Genomic DNA, 25,843 nt, shown 5'->3' with positions numbered 1-25,843 from the left:
TGTTTGCATTCATAAATGCTTGGTGAAGCAAGTCACCCCAAATTCAGAAGAACAAAGGACTGTTTTTTGAATCCTAGAGTAGCAGATAGGGAGGAGGAAAAAATATATTTGCTCCTAAAAATGTTTTTTTCTGTATCAACTAAGTACATCATTGCAAGTTTTCTTTCAAATGTCCACATAATTACTTGTCTTCCACGTTGTCCTTTCAAGCCCTTAGGTCCTTCTATGGTATTGTCAAATCCAGGAACTCCCTAAAAATCAGAAAACAAAAACTTTGAACATCTCTCCCTAAAAATGTAACTGCATATAATACATTTACTCATTCCCCTTGAAAAAAAATTGACAAAGTAAGTCCAATCCATTTAAAAGCATAGATAGGTAAAAATTACAAATGGCTGCACATGATTTCTTTTTGTCCCGTGTTCTGCATTATCAGAAGAGAGTGGAGACATAAGGTGAGTTTGTCTGTGTATGTGGGTGGCACGGGGGAGCAAGAGCTCACCACAGAAGGCATCACCAAGAGAAGCAAGGGTGACATGGTTTGTGTTTAACAATTCTCATCCTGGTTCTGGAGGTACTCCTTCTCACTTCTGCCACCCCTTCTCTTAATGTTTGCTCTTCTTTCTTGGGGTCTACACAAGTTTATACTTGAGGTTGTTAGAATTTCACTCTCCCCTACCTTTGGGAGAAGGGAGACATCTGTAATGGGTTCCACCATAAGAACATAAGTACACTGAGAAGCACTGAGGACTGTATCTGCCATTCAATCTCTTTCTTCTCCTGGACACCTGGTAGCCTTCTAGCCCCATATGTTTGCTGCTACTTTTCCAGTCTTCAGAAAATTCTGGAATCTTGAGTTTCCCCCAGTGCCCGTACAAACATTCTAGCAGGAACTCATTGTGGGATATTAACCTTCGCAGGCCAAACTGAAAGCTTTCTATCTTGGATAGTTAGGACCACCGATAGGGCAGTATCACCATGATGCTGGGACAATCAATTGAGCCAGTCAGTTCAGTCAGTGCTCCAATAAATTGAGAGGGGACAAGAATTATCCAGTCCTGCTGAGTGCCAGCTGCTGGGCTGTTCGGCTGATAGCAGCCCAGATTAACTTCATCAATCAATAAGTAATTTGAGATCACCAACAGGGACATGTCATTGTTCCAAATACTTAGAAAGATTTTTAAATAAATAGTTTCTATGCTTACAGAGTTTGTAGGCTATCAGAGAGAAAAAGATGAACTTAGAATTTACTTTATAGCTGAGATTACCAGAATTTATGTGAAAAATTCATTCTCTCCCCCATATACCAAAGCCAAAGATTATTTTCTACAATTTCTGGTTTAAGTTTAAATATTTGTCTGTTAAGTTCTCTAAGCAGGATATACCTAAATTACAATATTAGAGAATTGTATTTTGGCCAAAAAAGGAAAAGATCATGTAAAGTGCAAAATTTTATTCCGCTGGATGTATAAATAACTTATTGAGGTCCAGCTCCAAACTATTTAATTGAAGAGATGGCATTTAAAAAGTTACATGTTACAGAATAGAACATTCTAGTTGTTCGGTCAGTCTGAATATGATCTGTCCAGTCTTTCAAGTTCTTTCTATGCAACTGGGCAAAAGAGCAAATTTATGATTCAACATGGGCTTCTAATCATGATATGGTTTAGAATGATGAACCTTACTAAATTCTGTGGCTCAAATGATCTGGTTCAGTTTTTTCCCCTGTATCACATGAGATTATATGAGATTTTTTAAAAATAGGTAATTCCAAACACCCAAACTAGCTTTCACGTGATCGGAAGTTCTGTCTGAATAAGCACAGACTTTTAGGAATTTGTGCCATTTGCATGCATTCCTATGAATAATCTGATCATGTGTGGGTTCCAGTTATTCAATCAATCTTGCTCTCCCAAATTTTTCCTGAAATAGTAACCCATAAAAACCACATATAAAAAGGCTCAGAGAATTGTCTTCAATTTGAGATGTATACTCCCAAGTGGGTGGGAAGAATTATCATGCATTAAAAAAACTATCTAAAATTAGTATCGTGACAAACAGCACATCACAAATTTCTAGCAGGTTGAATTTTCAGCCATCTCAAAGTCATAGAACATTAAAAAGGATAAAACCATCTTACATTATTCAGATTTTTTTGAAAGTGTTAAGGAATTGCACAGACAACTTAGCAGACAATGAAGAGACGGTTCTGACCAAAGTGCATGGCAATTTTATAGCAATATCCCAAGGAAATTTTAGCCTTCATACATAGATGACTGAAATGTCTTTTGAACTACTATTTATTATTTTATTATGGATAGTTTTTGGTTTTGGATTTTTTTAAAGATTTTATTTATTTATTTGACAGACAGAGATCACAAGTAGGCAGAGAGATGGGGCGGGGGAAGGTTCTCCGCCAAGCAGAGAGCCCGATGTGGGGCTCGATTCTAGGACCCTAGGATCATGACCTGAGCTGAAGGCAGAGGCTTTAACCCACTGAGCCACCCAGGCGCCCCAGCAGTTTTTGATTTCTAATTAGGTACTTTGAAGTTGTTTCAAAATTCTCAGGTCATCAGACTATTATCAAAAAAATATCACTTGGGGGCACCTGGGTGACTCAGTGGGTTAAAGCCTCTGCCTTTGGCTCAGGTCATGATTCCAGGGTCCTGGGATCGAGCCCTGCATCGGGCTCTCTGCTTGGCGGAGAACCTTCCCCCGCCCCATCTCTCTGCCTACTTGTGAATCTCTGTCTGTCAAATAAATAAATAAAATCTTTTTTTAAAAAAATCACTTATTAAACAATGTAGTCTTCAAGTGCCAATTCCTCTGCTTTTAAAACAGTTATCTTCAATATGTACCTAACATTTATATTTCTCAATCTGTTGCCCTAAATTCTTTCGCTGATCAATCCATTGCCTTCAGTAACTCCTCCTCCAGTATACCAAGTCCTGTGAGTGTCCCAGTTGCCCCACATCCATAATTCAGCAATTATTATTGTCAGCTTTTTAAAAATTTAGCCATTCTGATGTGTGTGTAGTACAGTGCTATGGTACGTTGCTGGTGGAAGTGTGAATTAGTACAAAGTTTTTGGAACACTGGCTAAAAAGGCTTAAGTTTAATGAGACTGAATGAACTATTGTTACCCGAAAAACATGGATGAATTTCACAAGCATAAACTTGAGCCAAAGAAGCCAGAAACAGAAGAGTGTGTCCCATACGATTCTACTTACTTAAAGTTCAGGTACATGGGTAGAACTAATTTATGGTTTTAGGACAGTGATTACCTTTGGGTGGGGCTGGTAAAGACTGATGTAGATGGGGGGGTGATTTCTGGGATGTCCTATTTCTTCACCTGGGTGCTGAGTACACAGTACATTTATATTCATTAAGCTGTGCATTTGTAATGTGTACTTTTCTGATGTTATAGTTCAAAACTAAGTTCTAGAGATAATGCCTAGCATGGTGATTATGGACAACAATAGTATATACTTTACAGCTGCTAAAAGACTAGCTCTTAAATGTTCTCATCACACACACACAAAAAAGGATAATTCTGTGACATGATACAGGAGTTAGCTAACTCTACGGTGGTAATCATATTGAAATATATAAATGTTACCTAATCAATACCTTATAACTCCTTAAGTTTATGCAATGTTCTATGTCAATTATATCTCAGCAGAAAAGTTTAATAAACAAACCTAAATCTTAATTCATTAAGATTTGGGAGACTTATTTTTGTGTGGGTGGGGTGACGGAAGTCCTATGGCACTGATGTTTCACTGGACCTGGCATGTCCCGTACATTGGTGTGGGTCATGTCTATTCAGCTAGGTTGTATCCCGGAGAGCGGGCACCTCTGTGTCATATCAGGTGTTGCCTGATATAGTCCTAGCTGGACTAATTGAAAAAGACTCTTAGAGAATGGAAGAAAAGAGGTGGCTTTGTTTCTTCCACCCTATCCATATTTTGAGGTACTCAGAGGAAGAGAATGAAGGGGACTGTAATTCCTAAAAAGCTCCAAAGCACGATAACGATTCTGAATATGTATTCTCAAACAAATGCTCCAGCGATGGACAAGATCTTCTCACTGTCCCTGCTCATTCCATAGATGAAGAGGACCCAACACAAGGGAACTGCTTTTAAAATTTGACAAGAGTTGTCCCTGTGATGATCTGAACTCAGGATTGCTACTGTACTATCGTAAAGTGGGGTTCTCTCCTTATAAGAAGATGATGGGAACCAAGTCCTATTTAGCTCACAGCCCGCACAGCCGCAACACTTACAGGGTCTCCTCGCAGGCCCTTTGCACCTGGTTCACCAGGAACCCCTTGCTTTCCTGGGCTTCCCTAAAGATAATACAGATCAGAAGGACAAGACAAGAATTTTTAATAACATTAGTAAAACCAAAGAGCTTATCTTCTCCCTGATTTGAATAATTAAATTTTTCCCACTAGAGTTATTTTTTAAGCTGGACAACCAAAAAAATAGTTTCAGGCATCATATAAATAGTCTAAGAGTGATCTCAATTATTTACCACAGTGATGAAATCTCTGTTCCAGACATATTTGTTGTCTTAGTTTTTATAGCTACTTTATAAACCAGGTATTATTTGTATCTTTTTAAAAATTAAATTTTTTAAAAATTTCTATTCAGTGTACCAGAATTTATTGTTTATGCACCACACCCAGTGTTCCAAGCAATACGTGCCCTCCATAATACCCACCACCAGGTTCACCCAACTTCCCACCCCCCACCCCTTCAAAACCCTCAGATTGTTTTTCAGAGTCCACAGTCTCTCATGGTTCATCTCACCCTCCAACTTCCTTCAACTCACTTTTCCTTTCCATCTCCCCATGTCCTCTGTGTTATCTCTTATGCTCCACAAATAAGTGAAACCATATGATAATTGTATCTTTAATGAAGCAGCTGTGATTCAGAGACGTTATCCATTTTCTTCAAGGTGGTTGTATCCGCTAGAAATTGGGTTTCTGACTCAGCTGTTCACTCTCCAAAGGCAGACAAAGTGGATGATGACAGTATGGCTGCCGTCGGTGTCTATTCTAGATGGGAATGAGTGGCATACACTTTCATTGTGCCGCCCCACACTACAGACTCTTATTAACACCCCGCTACCATTCTTAGTGTGGTAGCTGCTTTTCATTAATGGCCCTAATTCTTTACTTCTGTATCTATGCCCTTTGCCATGTGACTTTGTAATGCTTTCCAGCTGTGGTGGGACATGAATCCTTAAGCCCCGAGTTTGGCCATGACTTAATCTGACCAATAGAAAGAGATGGAAGTGTTGCTGTGAGAGTTCCAAATCTAAGCCTTAAGAGACCTTGAGAGAACCTGTGTGTTTCTACTTGTTCCCTTGTGCATCTGCCATGGCCATGAAAAGGTGAAGGCCAACATAGCTAGACAGTGCTTCCTGGTCCTAGAAGGAAGATAAGAGACATGTGGAATAAAGCCACCAGCCAGCCTACAGATAGCTGAGCCAAGGTCAGCCACGCTCAGCCTAGACCAGGGATCTGGGCAGCAAACTGTAGATACACAGGAAAGAAATGTTTATTGCTGTATGCAGTTGAGGTTTTGTGATTGATTGTCACAAAGCCGTTTAGTGGCACTTGCTGACTGATATGCTTCGGGTAGCTGTTCTACTCTGTTGGTCACACCTCTAACTGCCAGGACATTTTTCTTGTTGTCTCTTTATTGAATCCCTACCTGGGATCCTTCATCACCCTTTTCTCCTTTTTCTCCAGGAAGACCACTCTCACCCTAAAAAACAGAAACATAAACTCAAATTTCCATCTTCTTGATGAGAAATAGCTCAGAAGGGCCTTTCTGGGACAAAGAAAAGGCTCTACCTGTTCTCCATTTAATCCACCAATTCCACTTTCTCCAACTTCTCCCTGAAAAGTCAGATATGAACAGAATAAAGTGTATTACACATTTATGTGGAAAGAAGTCAGACACCCGACAAGTCTAGTTTTGTCTTCCATATACAGCCTAGTCCTGAGTAATAACAAAGATGGCTGAATAATAGAAATTGTGAGCAAATAATACACCCTGCCTGCAATAAAAGACAAGAATAAGCAAAATCTTATGGCTGGCAATAAAGGAAGATCAAGAGCAATTTCATTTGCATGATCTGTTGGTCAGTAGTTTCAAAAAATAAAAATATTTTTAGGTAACAGATGGGCAGGTAATTGGATATGATTGGTACCATACCTCCTGTCCATTTAGTCCCCTGTTTCCCTGAAAATAGAAAGGACAGTAGTGGTTAGTGTAAGAAAGTGGAAGTGATGTTGGGAGGACTTCACAATGCCTTATGCAGCTCTTACCTTAGGACCTTTGGCACCATAGCATCCCTTAGTGCCTTGCTCTCCCATTGGGCCACTGGCTCCTCGGTCTCCCTGAGAAAGGGAACATACTTGGATGAGCTTTTTCCATTGTACTCTGGATTCTTAGAAATTCTACAAGTTTTGTGTTGGAAAAAATGCGTAACTGCTCGTGGTTTAAAATCCAGGATTCATGCTTATTATACCTGAGAATGGAAGTAAATTAGAACTACTCTGATGACAGACCTGTGCTTTGGATCCCACCTGGATACTGCCCTAGGAAGGGTGCTACCTAAATAAAACAGACATACAAACAAGTGGCAGCTGAAACGTATTGCAAAATTTCAGGTGATATCCTGGGAACAGATAATGAAGAATTGGTGAGGTCCCAAAGAAGGACGTTCTAGGTATGATCTAATGAAGATCTAAGCATGATTTCTAATCCAAAAATCCATTTTCCTTCTTTTTCTGCCTTTAACCAAATGTCATTCCTACAATCCTTGTCTTGGTAACCCCACTAGTCTGTGCAGTCTTGTGATCTGGAAACAAAGAGGTCATCTTCTGCTTCTCTCTCTCCCCAGGTCACAATTACATAAATTCATCCTCCTTAACCACTCATACTGCCCCCAACTAAGATTAGGACTGCTTTGTGTTGCACCAACTACTGCAAGACTTCTACCTGTAACCCCTGCCTTATTAGCATCAATACATCGCCTGAGTATGCTCTAAATCCACGCCCCCATCATTTTTTACTCCTGTGCTTAATATCATTCAGTGACTGCCCATCAACTGGAAGACACCCAATCTTCTGTAGGATAGTCAAGATTCCCTATAATCTGGGTCTTGCTTGCCACATAACTTCCTCACTGTGTCCTGGGTTCTAATCAGGTTGGCTAGGTGCCATTCTACACACATACACACAAATTCTGACTCAGTCATATGCTTGAACACATTGTTCTCTCTCTAGTAACATGTTCTCTCCCACAAACTTTGCCTGAAGAAATATCTATTTGTCCTTCGGATGTCTGCCCGAACATTACCCCTTGTTTGCAGCCTTCCTTTCCCAAGCCTTAACTGCTATCAAGGCTCTTAAGTATTTGTTCTGCTGTGCTTTGCCACGATGCACCTGATTGTACCATTGGAACAACCCTTATGTATAGCAACTAGAAACAAGGTTGACTCATTTGCTTCTCCACTAGTCTGAAGTGACCTGAGATAGGAATCATATTTTTTTCTTTTATTTATTTTATTTCTAGAATCTAGCACTGTGCCTGAGACATGGTAGAATGCTTTAATATATATTTGTTAGATGAATATACATGAATGGAGAAGTTAATTATGGTAAGTGGTAAGATGCTCACTATATAATTGTTAAATGAATGCACAGATGGAAAGAAGAAAGGAAGAAGGATGGATGGGTGGACAGATGGATGGATGGATGTGAAAAAGAGTAGAGGTCCTTAATAAAAAATGTGGGGGTTGGTTTACCTGTGTAAAATGGATCAGGAAGGGGGAAATGGCAGTGATTTGAATCCCCTGGTGAAGAAAATGACTTCCGCATTAAGTTCATTGTGCAGCGTTGGCGAATAGCCAAAGAGGAGAGAGTAGGTTAATAAACTGTTATTGACCACCAGAAGCAAAGCCCGATGAGAATTAGAAAAGACCTCAGATTTTGCACATGAATTCTTTTTTGTTTCCTTCTGAGTTGACACAATGATTTCCTATTGTGGATATGTTCTCAGGAATAAATAGAGGCTTAAAAAACCTTGACTTACGGCAATGCCTTCCTCTCCCAGATAGCCCTCACTGCCTTTAAAACCTGGGGATCCCTGGAAATAAGAAAACGAAGAATGCATTAGCACTCCACAGACAAAAAACCAAAGGTAATAAAGCAAAAAATCTTTCATTGTAGTTTTTCATTGTAGTTGAATTTTCATTGTAGTTTTACTTTATGTAGAATTACAGGAGTTCGAAAAAAAAATCCTATCTCCACAACCTAGGCTGTATTTATGCACATAAAAATAAATGTAGTTTTGAAACAAGTATCCAGATAACTCAAGGGTGTGTGCAATGTGTGGGTCATAATGCCGTCCATAACTATCTCTGGGGTTATATATAGAGCTAGAATATTTTTTTCTCAGACAAACCTTCCAGTCAACACAGCTATATTTGCCCTTGACAGACTAGAACTATCCTCTTTTTATTAAAAAAAATCTTTTTTAGGATTTATGCTACACATAGAAAAATAGACCACACACATTTCCTTTCATTCTTTCTGAGCCCAGCTTTAAATATAAAAAAATCTACCATTCTCCTTATATCAAGTGGAAGGATTCAGGAAATAGTCTGAAAATTTTCTTCAGAGACACGAGCATGTTGATTTGGGAGTTATGGTGCTATCTACAAATTATTCACAAATCAAACACACACGTAAACAAGCAGTATTGAAATTATTAAACACATCCATAGTATGTCTGCACATATTTTAGCATTTCCTAAAGCCCCAAATCATATTTTTATAAGAGTATATACACTTTTTTTGGTTAGGAGATATATAAATCTATCAATGGCTACTGTTTTATGACTGGCAATTTTGTGCATATTATTTGTGACATTTTCGGTCTGGCTAAAGCTGACTGAAACAGTGCCACATCTTTTGTGAGGATAGGGTGAGCTGATCTAATTTGCTTATCAGCAGACTACCCAAAACATTCCCTACTTCATTTAAATGACTCTGCAGTCATTAAAAGTGGAAATTGAAATGACATTGGTATTCAGGAGGTTTTCATTATTCAACACCGAGATCACAGTTGATTTCTCCGGTTGTTGTCATCACTGCTGGAACACTAGATAATCAAGGATCTTGGCAGTTGTTCCTCCGGACACTTGAACTGAAAGCTTTTGAGAAGACTCCCATTTAGAATGCCAAGGGAAAGCCAGGACTATCTAATTATCATGGAGAATAAGTAGTTACCTCAGAGGCTCTACCGAGAAGTGAAAATCATCCTTTGTTTCTACCTAAACCCATGTCTGAAAGACATACAACATTCAAATAAAGTGAACCGTAAATCTTAACTAAAATCACCTTTTTCCCCGGTGGTCCAGGATCCCCCATTATGCCATCCCCTCCAATGCACTTGCAGAATAAACAGCAGCATGTCCTTTCAGCAACATTAACCTTGGGAAGAGTAAGAAATTCATGACATTGGGTGGCAATGCTTCCCAAATCCCACATACACTCAACAGTGTCATTCAGGCTTCTTCCACAGTTTCAGAAATCTGTTCCCCATTAAAGTAACTGTGCTCCAGATACAGTGCATGAGACTTTCTTCAGCTGCTCTCCTTCCTTCTATGGTCTGCATTCTCTACCCTATGAGGACTTCAGAGTCGACTCAAAGAAGCTGACTTTTCCAATTTAAATTTTATGTAGTTAACATGCAGTACAATATTGGTTTCTGGAATAGAATTCAGTGGTTCTCACTCACAACACCCAGCACTCAACCCAACAAGGTCCCTTCTTAATCCCATCACCATCCAACTTACTCTCTATCTCCCTCCCTCAACCCTCTGCTTGTTTTCTATTGTTGAGTCTCTTATGGCTTGTTTCCTCAAAGAGGTTTTTGTATTCTCAAAATGATAATCTAATCTACTAATATAATTCTCAAAATGCTAATCTATCTACTAATCTACTAATGTGGTCTCTTGTTCCCACCCCATCCCAGCATTGACCACGGTGTTGCTGATCACCTTATATATATAATTCTGCTCCCAATATTTTGTTCAATAAAATGAATGCTGTTTTCTCCTTTCCCTGTTTCATGAAATCTTTGTATGCTAGAGAATTTAAACAGTGCCTGATGTCACAGTGCTTGGAATGGAGTCCAATGGTAAACACTTCCAGAAAAGTCTGTGTGACAGGATTTCAAAAACACCAATTACACACTCAACATTTCCAAACTCTTGCTACAGAGGATGGGGAATGGGGAAAAGATTCCCCTTTATAACCTGGCCAAAAAACCATATAATATATCGAAAAATATCAGTGAATTTTAACCTGAACCTAGTCGTCTTCTGAAAAAATTGACATATTCCACTACATTTCTACAATTAACCCACAAGTTTTACTTTTAGGAAAATCCAGTTTGCATTAAACACCATGCTCGCCCTTGGTGGGGTAGAATCAATCTTTGTGTTGAAAAGTTTCCCACCAAAATTCTGGTATGATGGGGCACCTGGGTGGCTCAGTGGGTTAAGCCTCTGCCTTTGGCTCAAGTCATGATCTCAGGGTCCTGGGATTGAGCCCCGCATCGGGCTCTCTGCTCAGCGGGAAGCCTGGTTTCCCCAACCCTCTCTGTGCCTGCCTCTCGGCCTATTTGTGATCTCTCTCTCTCTCTCTCTCTCTGTCAAATAAATAAATAAAATCTTTAAAAAAAATTCTAGTGTGATGAAAAGTGGAAATCTTTTGTTATAATAATCACTTAGCAACTGTACTTGTGTTTATTATATAATGTTACTTTTCAGCCATTAGAAAAAAATCTTCCCCTGAAAATGTCAGAAAAACTTGAAATGTTTGAAATCAAATAACAAACTGGATTCTGTGATTTTCTATTAGATAATACCAATCTTCTTTGGATCACTAACACCCTACAACATTAGGTCTTTTACTATTAATGTTAAAATTGATCTATTTCTAAAATTAAGGTTTTTTTATATTTATTTATTTATTTATTTATTTATTTATTTATACACCATATTGCACTGATGTGATATTGAAACACTGACAGGCTTGTTTTGAAAAATTAACTTCCTCCCTCTATAAATTACCAAGACAGATTTCAAAGACAAGAAAACAAAAATAGTGGGGAAAAAAGGTCTTTTGTAAAAAAGACACTGTCTTCCCATGTAGAAAGCAATTGCATCAGAACTTCCACATTCTTGAAATAATTATTTTTACATAATTACTACACTGAACAATGGTGTTTAACATCTCTTTACATTCAAATTCTACAGGTGAAAAATAGGAGCTAGCATGTTATTGGAAAGTGTCTCGATGTGCTGATTATAGAAGTTATAAATCATAAGCAAATGGGAGATTATTAGCTAGTTATGAAGGTGAAATTGGTGCCACATAACCTGCTAACCCTTCACCCCTCTAGTTTGAATCCTTGTATGTTTCTGAAAGAAATGGGACTGGATGCATCCAGACATCTGGTTCTAAAGAGAGTTCACAGGCAAACATCGCAGTCAAGACTTTTACAAAGCTTTGGATCGCGCACACAGTACGGCATAGGGGGTCCATCATCATGCTGCTCCGTTTTTCCTCCAACATCGGGGTGGGGGCCTCTTCCTTTGGTTGAACTCCAAGTGCAGTCAGCTCTCCTTTACCAGCTGTGTTGCCCGGAAAATATATGTCTTAAATGCGAAAATTATACTCACTCACAGCGGTGAGCTGTGACACTTAGGACCCAAGAGGGATGTGAAAACCAGCAGGCTGAGGGAGCAGTGCATTCACCTGGTCATGACATTTCGTGACTGTAGTTTGGGCACGATTGTAGGTGCTATCAATTTCTTTCCTTTTTTGCCAAGGAAAGTAACTAAACATGCTTCAATGTATCTTTACCATATTACCTTATTTTTTTCAAAACACCCTCTTCTTTAGGCTGTTCACTAGTTCAGAAGCCTTTTTTCACACTCAAGTGAACAAAAATTAGTTCAGATTTGTCAGCATAAATATTAAATCTATATACAAAACAATTAGAAAATTGAAAATCACGAGCCTTTTCTAAGTCACTTACCAGTTGCTTTGACAGTCGGCTCCCAAGGTCCCTCATTCCAACAGTGAGCTGGGTTCTGTACTCAAACCCTTTCCCAAATTCAATGTAGAGAAGATCAGCCAGGTCACTGGAATCGGTGGCTCCATCCAGAGCAACGGTTACGAGGGCATTCAGGCCTATCCAACACAGTTTACAGTTCTCCAGGTGAGGTGGGTTTGGCTATTTTAATCTTTTTGCCTATGTATCTACATTGTTATTCTGGGAAACCAGTTGCAAGATGAACACTCATTTCATTGTCTACTTCCCCCAACCATGCAATGTAAAACTGATGAGTGATAAGGCTATCTTCAGAGAACAAATGGAATTCCATTTTTCAAAGTTAATTAGATTGGAAACGGGGGATATTACAACAGAAATTACAGCTCCTGGATGATTTGAAGTGAGATATAATGATTTAAAAAGGGTCCATAGAGTATATTAAGATGTAGAGAAACTGATATATCAAGAAAGGAAATGTTCTAAATTTTTGCTATTCAAAGGGGGATCCTTGGACAGCAGCACTTACACCACCTGGGAACTTCTCAGAAATACAGAATTACCTACAGAATCAGAATCTGTATTTTAAGAAAATCACTACATGACTTATATGCACATTAAAGTTTGAGAAGCACAGCTATAAAGACCTCTTAAGGATTTAAGAATCCAGTTGGAATTATAGTGAGAGACTGTAAGACTGTAAGAGACCTCTTGTCAGGCGGTTAGAAACAAATGACATATAATCATCCAGAGCTGTAGCTCATACATTCTGGAATTTTATAGATCAGAACATTTCAAAGAAAACTAGAAGGGACTAACAGAGGGTTTTGACCTATTTAGCAAAGTATTGATCGATACAAACATGAAATGATTAAATGCCAATTGATATAAATATGAAATGATACCAGTAATAACCTTGGCAATCCTTATGGCGGAGGCAGCCATAGTAACAATGTGCTCTCATTCATTAATAGTTACTATGTGCCTGGAAGTCAGTTAAGTGCTTTCCATGCATTAGCTTACTTGTAAGCTACAAATCCAACTGAATGGGTATGTAGAATTATAGCTGTATTTACAGATAAGAGAACGGAGGCTTGGAGAGGCTAAATGAATGGCTTGAGGGGTATTTTTAGGTTTTCACCCAGACAGCCTAATTCCAAAGTCTACAGTCCAAAGACATAATAACAAAAATATACTAAGGACATAATCAGAGTAAAGCGCAGTCCTAAAAGTGAATAAACTTAGCTTTATGAAAACTTGACTCCATTGGCAGCAAGTTTTCTCATTTCATTATGGAAGAGTGAAGAAATCTTTAGATGGGACTTGGAAGCCAATGGACTAGAATAAAGAAATGTTCACAGACCCAAGAGTTAAGAATATCGTCTCAGTGTATGTATGATTCTGAATGAATGATTTTGGGTGAGTGGAAGAAAATGGGGAGAATAAAGTTTCAAGGGCATACTTGAGGCTTGAGTTCTGGGAGAGGAAACAGAGGTTGGCTGAAGTAGAATAAGAGAAGAAACACTAAAGACTAGACTGTCCAACTTGTCCTGATTTACCAGGACTTCCCTCATTTTAGTGTTGATATATCTGGCTTGTCTCAAATAAACAAGGCATTAGTCACTGTTCCAGGAATGAGGATGACAAGAAGAAAAGGGATGGTGGAGTGGGCTGGAATAGACAATAAAGAATGCTGAGCTCATCAAAGGAGTTTACTGACCAAGAGAAGGCATGCTAGTGGATCTATTTATAAGGGGGAACTCTTATATCTGATTTTTCTTATAAGTTCCAAGAAATGTAATCATCCAATAAAAAGTCAAAAGATCTAAAATACAGTTTGTAAAAATAAGGAAGAAAAGATTTTGAAAATGAAAAGAATATAAGGATCATTGAGGAGAATCTAGAGCACTAGATTAAGAAAAACTAAACCAATTCAAACCCTAATCCCTGTGGATTATTTATAAAGCTACATTCACCACTGAGTATCCTTTTCTCTGGGCCTCCTTTTGCCTTTATGTCATTATGAGTACACAGTTTATATGTACAAATACCCGGCCCCAAATTAGGGAGGCTCTCCTAGGTTAATGGATCATAGGGCCACGCATCAATTGGAATTATATATGTGTAAACATGCGAAAAGAGCTAGAGGTACTCCTTTTACATACTGAGAGCCATTCAACAATCTTCAAAAAATATTATGGCTATCATCCCTTTATCGCTCCCATCAAAGATTCTGAATTTTTGAGGATATTAAAAATTTAGCTTCTGAAGTTGAAACTCATTTAATGGTTTTTCTTTGGGAGCTGGGAAAAAGAAGGCTGGTCTTAGAAATCTGTGTGTTCTGGGGGAAACTTCCTGGAGAAAACTCTCATGTTGTCTGCAAAAGATACATCTTTTTCACCACAAAACAAAAAGCTGAAAATAGGAAAAAACAAAACAAAACAAAACAAAAAACCAACCCTACCCACCCAAATTAAACACTCTAGTGTCTTGTTCTCAGTCTTCATTAATATCTCCAACTGTAGATCATTTAAAAAAAAAGTCCAAGACTTGAAAGAATTTTTTTTAAAAAGTGTTAGAAAATAAAGATCAAAATAAAAAATCTTACTTTTCGGCTGTAAATACAGCTAACTTTGCAATTTGTTTAAGATTGAGGAGAGAGAACCAAAGAGAAAGAGAGATCTCCCCAGGTTCTAGTAGCTAACCTGGGAGTAGCCCAAGCAGGTGTCTTAGACAGGTTCTCTAGAAGCAGAGCCTGAGAAGGGTAAGATTTAGATGCTTACAATTTATTGAGGAAGCACTCTTAGAAGGAGTAAAGAAAGCAAGATAGGGCAGCGGAAGAAGCTGAGCAAGACAGTATTTCAGCTGAAGACTAGCTTCAGCCTGATCCGATGGGGAACTCTGGAACATAAATTATACCACTTAACTGGTGTCATTTAGAGGCAAATGTTCAATTTCTTGTAGTCTACCTGCTGCCTAGGGTTGGGGTAGAGGGTAATCTTCCAGGTGACATGGGTTCCACTGGCCAACAGCAATTCTTCAGAGAAAGGGGAACCTGTGAGTTTCTAGCAGCCAAAAGTCCCAGTGCCTGGAGGATGGGGGAACCTGCTTGGAAAAGGGGTCTGGGTGGGAGCACCAATAGTATCCTCTCACAAGAAAGTATTTCTATTCTTAGTCAAACCAGAACATGTGGATTAATTTTTCTTCCACTGATCCATATTTTGTAAGAACCAATAATAAGTCAGACTGGGCACTAGTTCCTAAAGCAAAAAGCCCAGTGCCAATACTTGAAAAATTCCTAAGCACCATGGATGGTCCATCTGTAGTTGGAAGGAACTAATTAGAACACTCCAAAACATGAGTAGATTTGTCCAACAATGTCTAAGATTCTGGAAACTTTAACAGTGTCAAAAGAAAATAATCTACTTCTTCTATTCCTTGGTCAAGGAGAAATATACTATTCTTCTGCAGACACTAAAGAAGTAGCAGTATTAGATAATGTGGGCCAAGGGAGACAGGACCATTCTCCTGGAAAGCTTAGGAAGAAGACACACAGTGATATGAAAGAAAGGGTAGGACCTTCTATTCCATGCTGTTTCACATCCATAGTGTATGAAGAAAAAAGTATGTGCCAGAATGTTCTGAGAATTCATTTGCTCTCCCAAGTGCATATTGGTTGACAAATTCAGGGTTATTTGAGTGCTTGAAAACTTAAGAGCCAGAATTGAGCTCTGAGGTTATTAATTCAGTAAACAATCCTTTCCCACTCTTCCCCATGCTCAATACCTTCTTTTCTAAGTTCATCAGATTTTTGTTCAAGCTTTTCAATGTCATCATCCAATCCGTCTGAAAATAAGAGAACCACCTAGGAAAGTATTCAAAAATAAAATTAAGTAAAAAGGAGGTCATCACAACCATAGACCAGCAGCAGATAAAGTAAAACCAGCTTACCTTTCCTCGAGCAGCTGATTTATTCTGAAACGCATCCCACAGAGAACTCAAGAGGTTTGTGTTAAGAAGAGATGGTCCTTTTACTGTTACATGCTTCAAGCTGTTCAGTATGTTTTCACTATAGATCTCAAACTTGGGTGAATATTTTTCCATGGCATTGGTCACTTGAAAAGCCACACTAACTTGAGTCTCTGTGCCCACCTCACAGCTTACCCCATTGAGGGAGCTGATGGCACGTAAGAGGTCTTGAAGGTAGGTTTCTATCCAAGGCTGACCTTCAATCAAAGTCTGTCCATTCTCATGAGTTGAGATGTCAAATCCCACCACAACGTCCACAAAACAATCTAGGGTTCAAAGGAAAAGTATCTTGTTAGATCAACAAATAGCTTTATCTGGTTTGTTTGCCATATCTGAATCAAGGTATTTGAAGTTCTTATTTTGATTCCAATTATAAAGTTGGAAAACAAGGAAGAACATGACTGAATAAAGGAAGAGGATTAGAATCACTCTTCTATAACCTATAAAGGTATAAGTATAGAATTTTTTTTAAGCTGCCATAAAATCTAGATGATTTTGTAACAAAGTCCTGAAAGACATCATTGTGGTCACTGAAAAAGCCATGCAAAATCATTTAAGTATCTAAAGTTATATGCCAGAGATGGCATTGCCTTCAGAGCTCAGGCACTCAGGAAGCTGAGGCCATTGCCATTTGGAGATTCGAGAAATACCTAGAGAGTTTTTGCATTTAGAGTGCTTTGCTTTTATCCTTATTAAAGCCAGGGACATATTAAGCACTGGAGAAACTAGAAGGGACTTGATAATTTAAGCTGAGCCTCCTAAAGGGGAGATAATCAGGGAAGGATAAAATGATAGCTCATATGTATTCTTTTTTCCAGAACTTCTAAGGTTGGCTAAAAACTTTAAATTTTTCTAGCAAATTCAGTTAGATACAGACTCAGCAAATCCAGCAAATATAACCAGCTTGCTTGGTTAAAAAAAAAAAAAAAAGAAAAGAAATGCGGAGGGGGAGAAGACTATGTATTTTTAATTTGTTTTGTTCAGATAAGCAGTTTTTAAAGATAGCTATTGTGTAGAAAAATGCCCACCTACGCTACCTCCAGACACACTGGTCAGATGTACATTTGCAAGTCTTTGAAATCAAAACAACACTTTCAGATTTTAAAATAAGGGCCAGTAACTTGATTAATTTTTTCCCCCACTCCTTTGTACCCTGATTCATGTTTAAAGAGAAAAGATTTGGGTGAAGGAAAGTAAATCCTTATCTGATAATCAATTTTCACAACAATATTTAAGGTAAATCACTATTATCAAAACATCTGGAAGGTGGGTTTTCTTTAGTTTTTATTTCTTATTTTGCTTAGACAAATCTCTCCTCTGATATTTGGAAAGGGAGATGAGGAAAAAGAAACTAGTCAGAAAGAAGCATCAGAATAATTCCTTTCCAAAATTCCTCTTGAATCAATATCCTATCATTTCAATCTTGAGATTGAAAGTTTCACTCTGGGATAAACATGGTTTTAGCCCCTGAACAGGAAACTAGTAACCAAACTAGGTCACAGCCTTCAAGAAAAATTGTCTCTTTCGAAAAACGAACATCGGCAGAAATGCCAAAATATCATTGAGTGATCCGTGGAACTGTCCCCTCTAAAAATTTAGTGCTTTAACTTTTTATCTAGATTAGTAAATAAGTTCCTTGTGTTTATTTAACTAATTCAAATCGACAAATGATTCCATAATAATGTGATCAAAGGAATGAATTTGAGGAACAAATCCAGAGTTGCAGGCACACTTCTAAATGCAATTAGACTAGGCCGTATTAATCAAGGGGGCTTTCATAGAAGGAAGGGTCTTACCAATTCAGAGCCTTCAGAGCTAACAAGAGGCAGGGATGGTTTTGAAGTGAGTGAGGGAGAAGGTGTACACTGAATGTCCAAGGAGAAATAATGAAGGATGAACCTACGATAGCGGGAGGGGGAAATCGAAAAGTGGCAATAAGCGTGGCGCAAATTGAGAAGGGAGCTCACAGCCCTGCTGTAGAGGGTGATAACAAGGAGAAGCAAAACTAGTGTTTTGAGCATTGGACTTGTCCTTACAAATCACAGTGTGGATGTCTGGTTGGGGGGAGGTCCTTAAGGAGGAAGGCCCCATGTTCCATTTTAGTCACGGACAGGTCAAGACACTGCTACTGGTGGATAACTTCTCACAAGTCTCTTAACCCTTCTGGCCATTGATTTTCCTGTTTATAAAATTGAGATTATATATTCCAAAATAAAAATAAAAACAGAAAAGAGTGGATTGGACTAAACAGGTAGTCTGACATTTCCCTGCCAGACCTAAAAGTGGATTTTAATTATCTGACTTATAAAGTCCATAATTAGACTTGATGATGGCAGATTCCTAGTATTAAGAAATATTGTCAAGAAGGTAGGATATATCAGTAATATTAGAAAACAATTCTTAAATACTTTAAAGGGGAAAGTGGGGCTATTGGCAGTTCTTGGTTGGGATAAGAGAGAAATTTGTTTGGGGCCTTTGAAAGAAGGGGTTTCTCAGATGAAAAAAGAATGATCTAGAAAACACGTAGGGTAAGAGACCTGGTTTATGTATTTCCCTAATTTGCTACTTCCTCCCCACCCAATCCAGACCTGGACATTTATCCATTGGATAGACTCAGCTGCCACCATCATCTGGTCTCCTAAAAGTGTGCAGGGTGGTTGGGGGTGACCAGGCTTTGTCATGGCCTCATCTCCTCAGGGCAAGAGGGCCATGATGACTCTGGTTCCCATATCCAACCCAACTGAACTCATGGGAAATCCAGCTCCTTCCAGGACTTCCAGTCACCGATATCATTCACTGTGGATCCCATGTCTGGTTTCCCCAAAGGGCTGATAACACAACCCAGTAGGGTAGCAGAATTAACTCTCCATGAGGGTGAACACTGATCAGTGAGAGTCAGTAGCTGGGAGGAAACTAGCAGATAGGTCCTCTTCTTTATTTCCCCTGATGGACCCATCTATGTGGTGGTGCCACACACTTCCTTAGTGATATTCTACATGACTGATGCACCAATTTTGCTTTCTCAAGAAGCTATAGCAAGCTTAGTAATGTACCATCTTGTATGTATATTTTCTCCTTTCCTGTAAGACTTCTCTTACACTCACTCTTGCTTCCCTGGGATTGCACTTTCAAAGTATTAGCACCTAAAGTATTAGCACATTTGTTTTGAGGTCCATTTTCTAGAGAACCCAGTTAAGACAGAAACCTTTGAGATCCTCATCAAGGAAATTTGGGAATGACCACCTATTTTTGTCATTGTATTTCTCACATTCCTTGAATCAAATCCTTCCCCAGACTGCCTTTCACTTAACTCTCCTTTTTGATACATCTATCCATGATGATGCAAATGTTAAGAGGGACTACTGATTCTTTTGCTACCTAATCATGGCTCAATGAAAAAGGCAGCATTTCTGTATCCCGAACACTCTGTGATAATCTCCTCTAGGTGGTCAGAATACCCAGGCTCAGAGAAAAGTCAGGAAAATAAACATGAATGTAAGAAAATAATAAACATGAAGGTGAGAAAACAGACTCTGGAGTTTAGTTGCTTAAGAGAATTTGCTATATGCTAAGACATTAAATTTGAATATAGCTCTGAACTGTTGCAAAAATATTAACATTCCTAAACCAGGGAACTCTTGGTAAATTGTCCTTCTGTGAACTAACCCCATGACTCCACGTATTTGTATATTTATATATCATTGTAAGATGTCCTCTGCAACACTCTATGGTAGTTACTAATAGTGTCCGTATACCTACCATGCACTTCCCATTCATTATCTCACTTGTCCTTACAAAATAGCATAAGTAGAAGCTCTTCTGATATTCATTTTGCAGAAGAGGAAACTATGACTTGGAACAGCTTGCTGGAGGTCTCAATTATTATTGCGGATCCCACACTTGGGATATCAGATCCAGGCTTGTCTGGAGTTCATATTCTCAACTACCTTAACCTTATTTTACCAATTCCCGGGAGGCTAGTGTTGATAGGTCATGCAGGTTACAAGTTTGCTTACTAGATTGTAGCATCAGAAGTCATAGCTCTGCAGCAAGTGGTTTCCTTAGTGGGAAGCAGCTTATGGGAACAATTTCAAGATGCAAACTTATGAGGTCTTAAGTTCAGCTATTAATTAGTGAAGCACAACACTTAGACACTAGTCCTTTATAACATTAGCATAAGATAACCCAGACAACAACTGTATCAAGAAACTAGGCAGCTTAACTAAATGACCAAAAAAAGGGTTGGTGTCAGACAGACCTAGGTTTCAAAATTTGTTATCTGGTACTTCCTGTAGGATCTGGGCCAGGTTACCAATATTCCTCTGAACCCTAGTTTCTTCACTATAAGTGGGAATAGAAATAAAAACCACATGGGGTTTTGAGAGAATTTAACCAGATGATGCATGCTCGACCCCCTTCCTCGATGCTCAGGAAACACTGATTCTTAGTCACTTCCCTCATATCTCAATGCAGCTGATCGTCCTTTTAAAACATTGAATCATAGTATACAGTCAGAAAAACAGATGATTAACTTCATAAATGGAGAAGAAAGGAGAGTGACTTCTCCAAAGTTATGCCTATTTTAATAAGAAGCAAAGCTAGACATTTAGGTTCTAAGTCTGATTTGCTTTAAATCATACCCAACTACTGGAATTCCTGGACTGGGGTGTGTGGGGGGGGCAGTTGTAGCTTAAGAAGAACTGGTATTCTCTAGTACATCTGCGCATGCCTTTGGAGCTTTCTCAGTATCCATTCCAGTCTCTTTAGGCCTCGGCCCGCAGCTCAGCTACAAAGTCCTCACATTCTTGTTTACTGCAGTAATAACTTCAAGTTTATCTTAATATAGAGTATTTCTGTTTATTTATTTTTACATTCATGACTATTTCCTTTAAAGATAACTTACTACATGGGAGTGCACACTCCTCGTTTTAACTTTCTACATGGTTTTCTTTCAGTCTCTCAAGAAGAGACTAGATGGTTCCAAGATCATTTTCTGCCTAATAATTGGAAATGGGTATTTCATGTGAAACAGGAAATTAATGTGGAAGGTTTGGCTGAAGTCACCAGACATTCCAAAGTATGAGGATATCATGAAGCAGGGTTCATGAAGACAACAGTCCCTAATCAATGACAAGACTCTTAACCCTTAGCTTGTACATCAGGTCTTATAAAGGGTTTGAACCTACAGTTTAGAAGAGTGTTTGGGGGGAGAGAACTGTTGATGTGTTGGGAGGTGTCTCACCTGCCCACACACATATATGTAGAAGGAAAGGAGGTAATTTCCTCTTTAAGTCAGATAAGAGAAGCTTTAAGAGAGTATTCAGAGATGAGGCAAGCCTAGAAATTCTACAGAATGTGTCACAGGATGGCACACTGCTCTCTCTGCAAGAGAGGTGACCACATTGAGAGGCTGTAACTTCTAGTATTTACTGGGGCAACTGATACGTAATTGTTTCCCCTGGAGCTGATATGCCCACATGAAAGAAGGAGCCACTGTGGACTCTTTTGATCTCCTGTCAAAAAAGGCTAACTGGAGGGCCAAAGAGATGGCAACAGAATAAAGCTGCAGACATCACCAAATGCCCAGAGACTGAAGAAAGCAGAAGGGAACATCTGAACTGAGACGTGTTTACCTCTCTCAGAGGAACTATGGTTGAGAGATCCCATGACAAATGTGCTTTGGATGGAGGTAGAGGTGGTGGAGGGCAGGAGGGAAAGTCTTTGGAAGACCCATGAATGGACCCAGATTTAGATATAGGCTATTGTCACAGAAAACCAATTCTTGACGAGCATCATCAAGTAAGAACTTTTGTGTGCTTCTTTAGCCTTCTCTCTTCCCCAGCCTACTTTGGAGAAGCCAGAAAACTTGGCTAAGAACAAGAGGGTGGGGCATGGGAGAAGGGGGTAGAAGTGATAGGTGGGCCACAATGGGTAAAATGCCAACCATGTGGCACCTCCTTTGTCATGGCTGGTGAGCAGACTGTGGGAAGCTGGGAAAGTGAAATAACCTTGAATGATGTTTTTAGTTTTAATGGTTACTGTTCGATGGATATACTAATCACCAAGAAAAGGTTCACTTATTTCCTGAAAGTGACTAGGGGCAAAGGAAGAGCTGGCCCCCATGAATAAATTTAATGGATCAGTGGTAGACAAAAATGAATAACTTTATGTTGAGTAAGCATGACATCTGGGATGTAATTATAAAGATTAAATACGCATTTTCTCATTTAATCTTGACAATGATCTTTTGAACTAGGTGAAGCTACTGCTCACATTTTATAGATGAGAAAATTAAACTTAGAGAAGTTAAGCAACTTGTCCAAGAAAAAAATGGCCATCAAATAAGGATGCATACCTAGGCTATCTATCTCCAGAGCTGCCACCTAGCAACTAGATAGCTTTCCTTTTCCTGGTAAAAATCTAGAGTTTCTATTTACCATAGATAGTTACACAGAACCACAGTCAGCCCATTGGGCACATCTGCAAAAATAGAAAAAAAAATCCTTCTTTCAAGATCTTTTCTTCCATCTGTTGGAAAATGTCAAAATAGACTAACTTTTAAGAAGGTATTTACTAACTTTTGCAGCAAAAATTTTCATAATATAATTCTCAAGGTTGTTCGTTTTCTATACACCTGTACCACAGCCCTTGGCAGACTGAGGTCCTTTTGCCAGACAACCAAAACCTGCCAAATAGTTTACTTCTTTGAGACATAGTCTCCAACTTATGAAACCAATGAAATTGTAAACAATGGCCTCTTCCTTGTGCAACAACATTCCCATTTGCAAAGGGGCATGTACTCTAGGGGGCGGGGGTAGGGGGGTGGTGTGCGAGACAAAAGGTTCTCAGATGTCCTGATTTTTTTCAGTCCACAAGTCACAAAAAAATACTTGATGACTGTGAAAAGTTCAATCTTAAATCCAGAGGCGTAAATCTAAATTCTCCTACCAGACCCTGGGGATGTAAACAGAGCTGGAGGAAAATGTCAGCAAAGACAAGGAAGGAAAAAATATGAAGGACACATTAAATACTTACTGCTCTCACCCCCTGTGGTACAGATGTTTCGAACTATCCTTTTCTTGACCTTTGTCAGTTCATCAAAGTTATGGACCGTCAGTTTTTTATCTGCAGTCCCGGTGATCTGAATGAGCTGTTGATCATCCACATCTCCAATGCCCACAGAGTAAATGTCAATGCCTCTGTGTCTCAGGTCTTCAGCGGCCTGGGCCACCTCATCTTGGGACTGGCCATCCGTGAGGACCAGCAACACCTGCGGGGTACCTGCATTTATCCGGCTGCCCATGTCTGGCCGGAAGTAATGCCCCACCTGCCGGAGTGCAGCACCAATGTGCGTGTATCCAAAGATCTGCTGGATGTTTTCGATCTGAAATGAGATCTCCTTCTTGCCTATGAAATTTCCCAGTGGAAATTCTGGCCGATAGGTATGGCTAAACTGGGCAACACCTATACGTACTCTGTTGATACTGACATCAAAGTCTTGAACAACAGATGCCAAGAATTCCTTCATCTTCTTGAAGTCATCTGGATGAATGCTATTTGAACCATCCATGAGAAACACAAGATCTACTTTTTCAATTTCACAATCTACAAAGAAGAGGAAAGGGAGTAACAACAACAAAAATCAGATTATTTTTTCTGAAACCTGGCAAGTGCAGATTATGTGCTTGTAGCTATATAGAAATGAGATTTGTGAAGACGGCTTCTTATCCTATGCCATCCAGTGGTCACATTAGTGGAGAGGAAATAAAAACAGTCAGTTGATAAAGGCACAAACAACTCACGTATCCCTTTCTGCCTTTCTTGGGATTTCCATTTGGTCTTATACCATTTTCTTTTCCAAGAGGCTAGAGAAATAAGAGTGGCACCATGGTAAACTCGCTCTTACCTGCCATGTAGCCTTAACCCTTTCAGAAAGCCCAGTGCTAGTAGAAGCACAGCAAGAGAAAACAAAATAGCACATATCCACTTAGGGACTTAAAAAGACAGATGGTCTGTATGATTCACCTGGCCTCCCTGGCTAGGTGAGCCAATCAATACTTTCCTGATTACTATTAGGGCAAACTGAGGTTTTCAAATCATGCCTTCCAGCCTGTATCTTATCTGTTTCCCTCTTTTTCAGCTCCCTTTCTGATGCATATAGGCAGAAATATGTACTTAATAAAAATATTTTTTGGCAATGCAATATAGTTTAGAGAGGCTTCCTTTTTATTAATACAACAAATACAAAACAAAAAGAATATGAAAAGACCACTGCCAATGAATGAGTTATGCTTGGAACTTGCTCCTGTGTATTCCCTTAGCCTTCTGGTAAGCATTATCATTTCCTTGAATTCCCCCAGAGATTTCACCATTGACTTAACATAGTTAATTCTAGTTAGCCTAAGATTAAAGGTATCTGAGATTCCTTCAGTCAAGATAAGCAGGGAAGAGATAAAGAGAAATATGATAAATAGATCCTTAGGAACCAGTTAACTCATTAAATTCCTGTTTCAAATAAGAGAGATAAAGCAGTTTTTTTTTTTTTTAAAGCACACCCAAGGAGACCTTTATATTTTTTAACTTTATTTTTTCAGTGTTCCAAGATTCATTGTTTATGCACCACACCCAGTGCTCCTTGCAATAGGAGCCCTCTTTAATACCCACCAATAGGCTCACCCAATGCCCCATCCCCCTCCACTCCAAAACCCCCAGGGTGTTTCTCAGAGTCCACAGTCTCTCATGGTTCACCAAGGGAGACCTTTTAATACAAAAATTCAAGGTCAACTTCCTGCAGTAGGCTTAAAAGGACAAATCAAATTTTAGGCACTAGCCAACAGAAGCTAAGAGTTCTCCCAGTTTTCAGAAAGACCCAGACAGATTTCATTAGTTTTATGAAAGAAATAGATAGGGTTAGATTAGGGTCTTCTAAGGAGGCAAGGCATAGGAAATCCAAAAGAGTCAAATAATTTTTAAAAGGAACTATGCTTCATTTATTGGGAGGGAGACAAACCATAAGTGACTCTTAATCTCACAAAACAAACTGAGAGTTGCTGGGGGGAGGGGGTTTGGGAGAAGGGGGTGGGATTATGGACACTGGGGAGGGTATGTGCTTTGGTGAGTGCTGTGAAGTGTGTAAACCTGGTGATTCACACACCTGTACCCCTGGGGATAAAAACATATGTTTATAAAAAATAAAAATTAAAAAAAAAAAAAAAGGAACATGCTAAAGATCTTGGAAACCTGGATTAATAGCAATTCATCTAATAATACTTAGTATTTTTAATAAAACACCTTAAATAAAAAATAATAAGGAATTTTTTTTAAAAAGATTTTATTTATTTGACAGATAAAAAGCACAAGCAGGCAGAACAGCAGGCAGAGGGAGAGGGAGAAGCAGGCTCCCTGCAGGACCCTGGGATCATGAACTGAGCCGAAGGCAGATACTTACTGAGCCACCCAGATGCCCCAGGAATTTTTTTTTTTAATAGACCATAGTCTTCCTTTAAAAACAAAGGTGTAGAGTGGCAGCTGAATAAGTGAATGAATGACCACATTCACACATAAATGTGGCAATGTAATCCCTAGCCATGAACCAGAAACATTGGGCAAAGGAAGTCCACTGTGCTCTGTTCTAGAAACATCAGTCTCAAAGTGTGTTTTGTAT

At 39.0% G+C, this 25,843-nt stretch overlaps 1 protein-coding gene across 2 annotated transcripts in view; it reads right to left on the bottom strand.

Moving 5' to 3' along the window:
- COL6A6 (collagen type VI alpha 6 chain) overlaps positions 1 to 25,843 on the bottom strand; it is a 140,369-nt gene that overhangs the window by 71,523 nt on the left and 43,003 nt on the right. For both annotated transcript variants that reach the window (XM_032332854.1, XM_032332863.1), the window contains exons 8-19: positions 23,215 to 23,784; positions 16,102 to 16,445; positions 15,937 to 16,015; positions 12,136 to 12,290; positions 9,426 to 9,518; positions 8,116 to 8,169; positions 6,344 to 6,415; positions 6,231 to 6,257; positions 5,867 to 5,911; positions 5,724 to 5,777; positions 4,286 to 4,348; positions 186 to 251 (exon numbers count right to left, since the gene is read on the bottom strand). In XM_032332854.1, the coding sequence (XP_032188745.1) occupies positions 186 to 251; positions 4,286 to 4,348; positions 5,724 to 5,777; positions 5,867 to 5,911; positions 6,231 to 6,257; positions 6,344 to 6,415; positions 8,116 to 8,169; positions 9,426 to 9,518; positions 12,136 to 12,290; positions 15,937 to 16,015; positions 16,102 to 16,445; positions 23,215 to 23,784 (1,622 nt within the window). The remainder of the gene's footprint in view (positions 1 to 185; positions 252 to 4,285; positions 4,349 to 5,723; positions 5,778 to 5,866; positions 5,912 to 6,230; positions 6,258 to 6,343; positions 6,416 to 8,115; positions 8,170 to 9,425; positions 9,519 to 12,135; positions 12,291 to 15,936; positions 16,016 to 16,101; positions 16,446 to 23,214; positions 23,785 to 25,843) is intronic.

Source organism: Mustela erminea, chromosome 1 (assembly GCF_009829155.1).
Source record: "Mustela erminea isolate mMusErm1 chromosome 1, mMusErm1.Pri, whole genome shotgun sequence".
Lineage (NCBI taxonomy): Eukaryota > Metazoa > Chordata > Mammalia > Carnivora > Mustelidae > Mustela > Mustela erminea.
The sequence above is the reverse complement of the archived record's forward strand: the minus strand, read 5'-3'. Positions and strand labels throughout refer to the sequence as shown.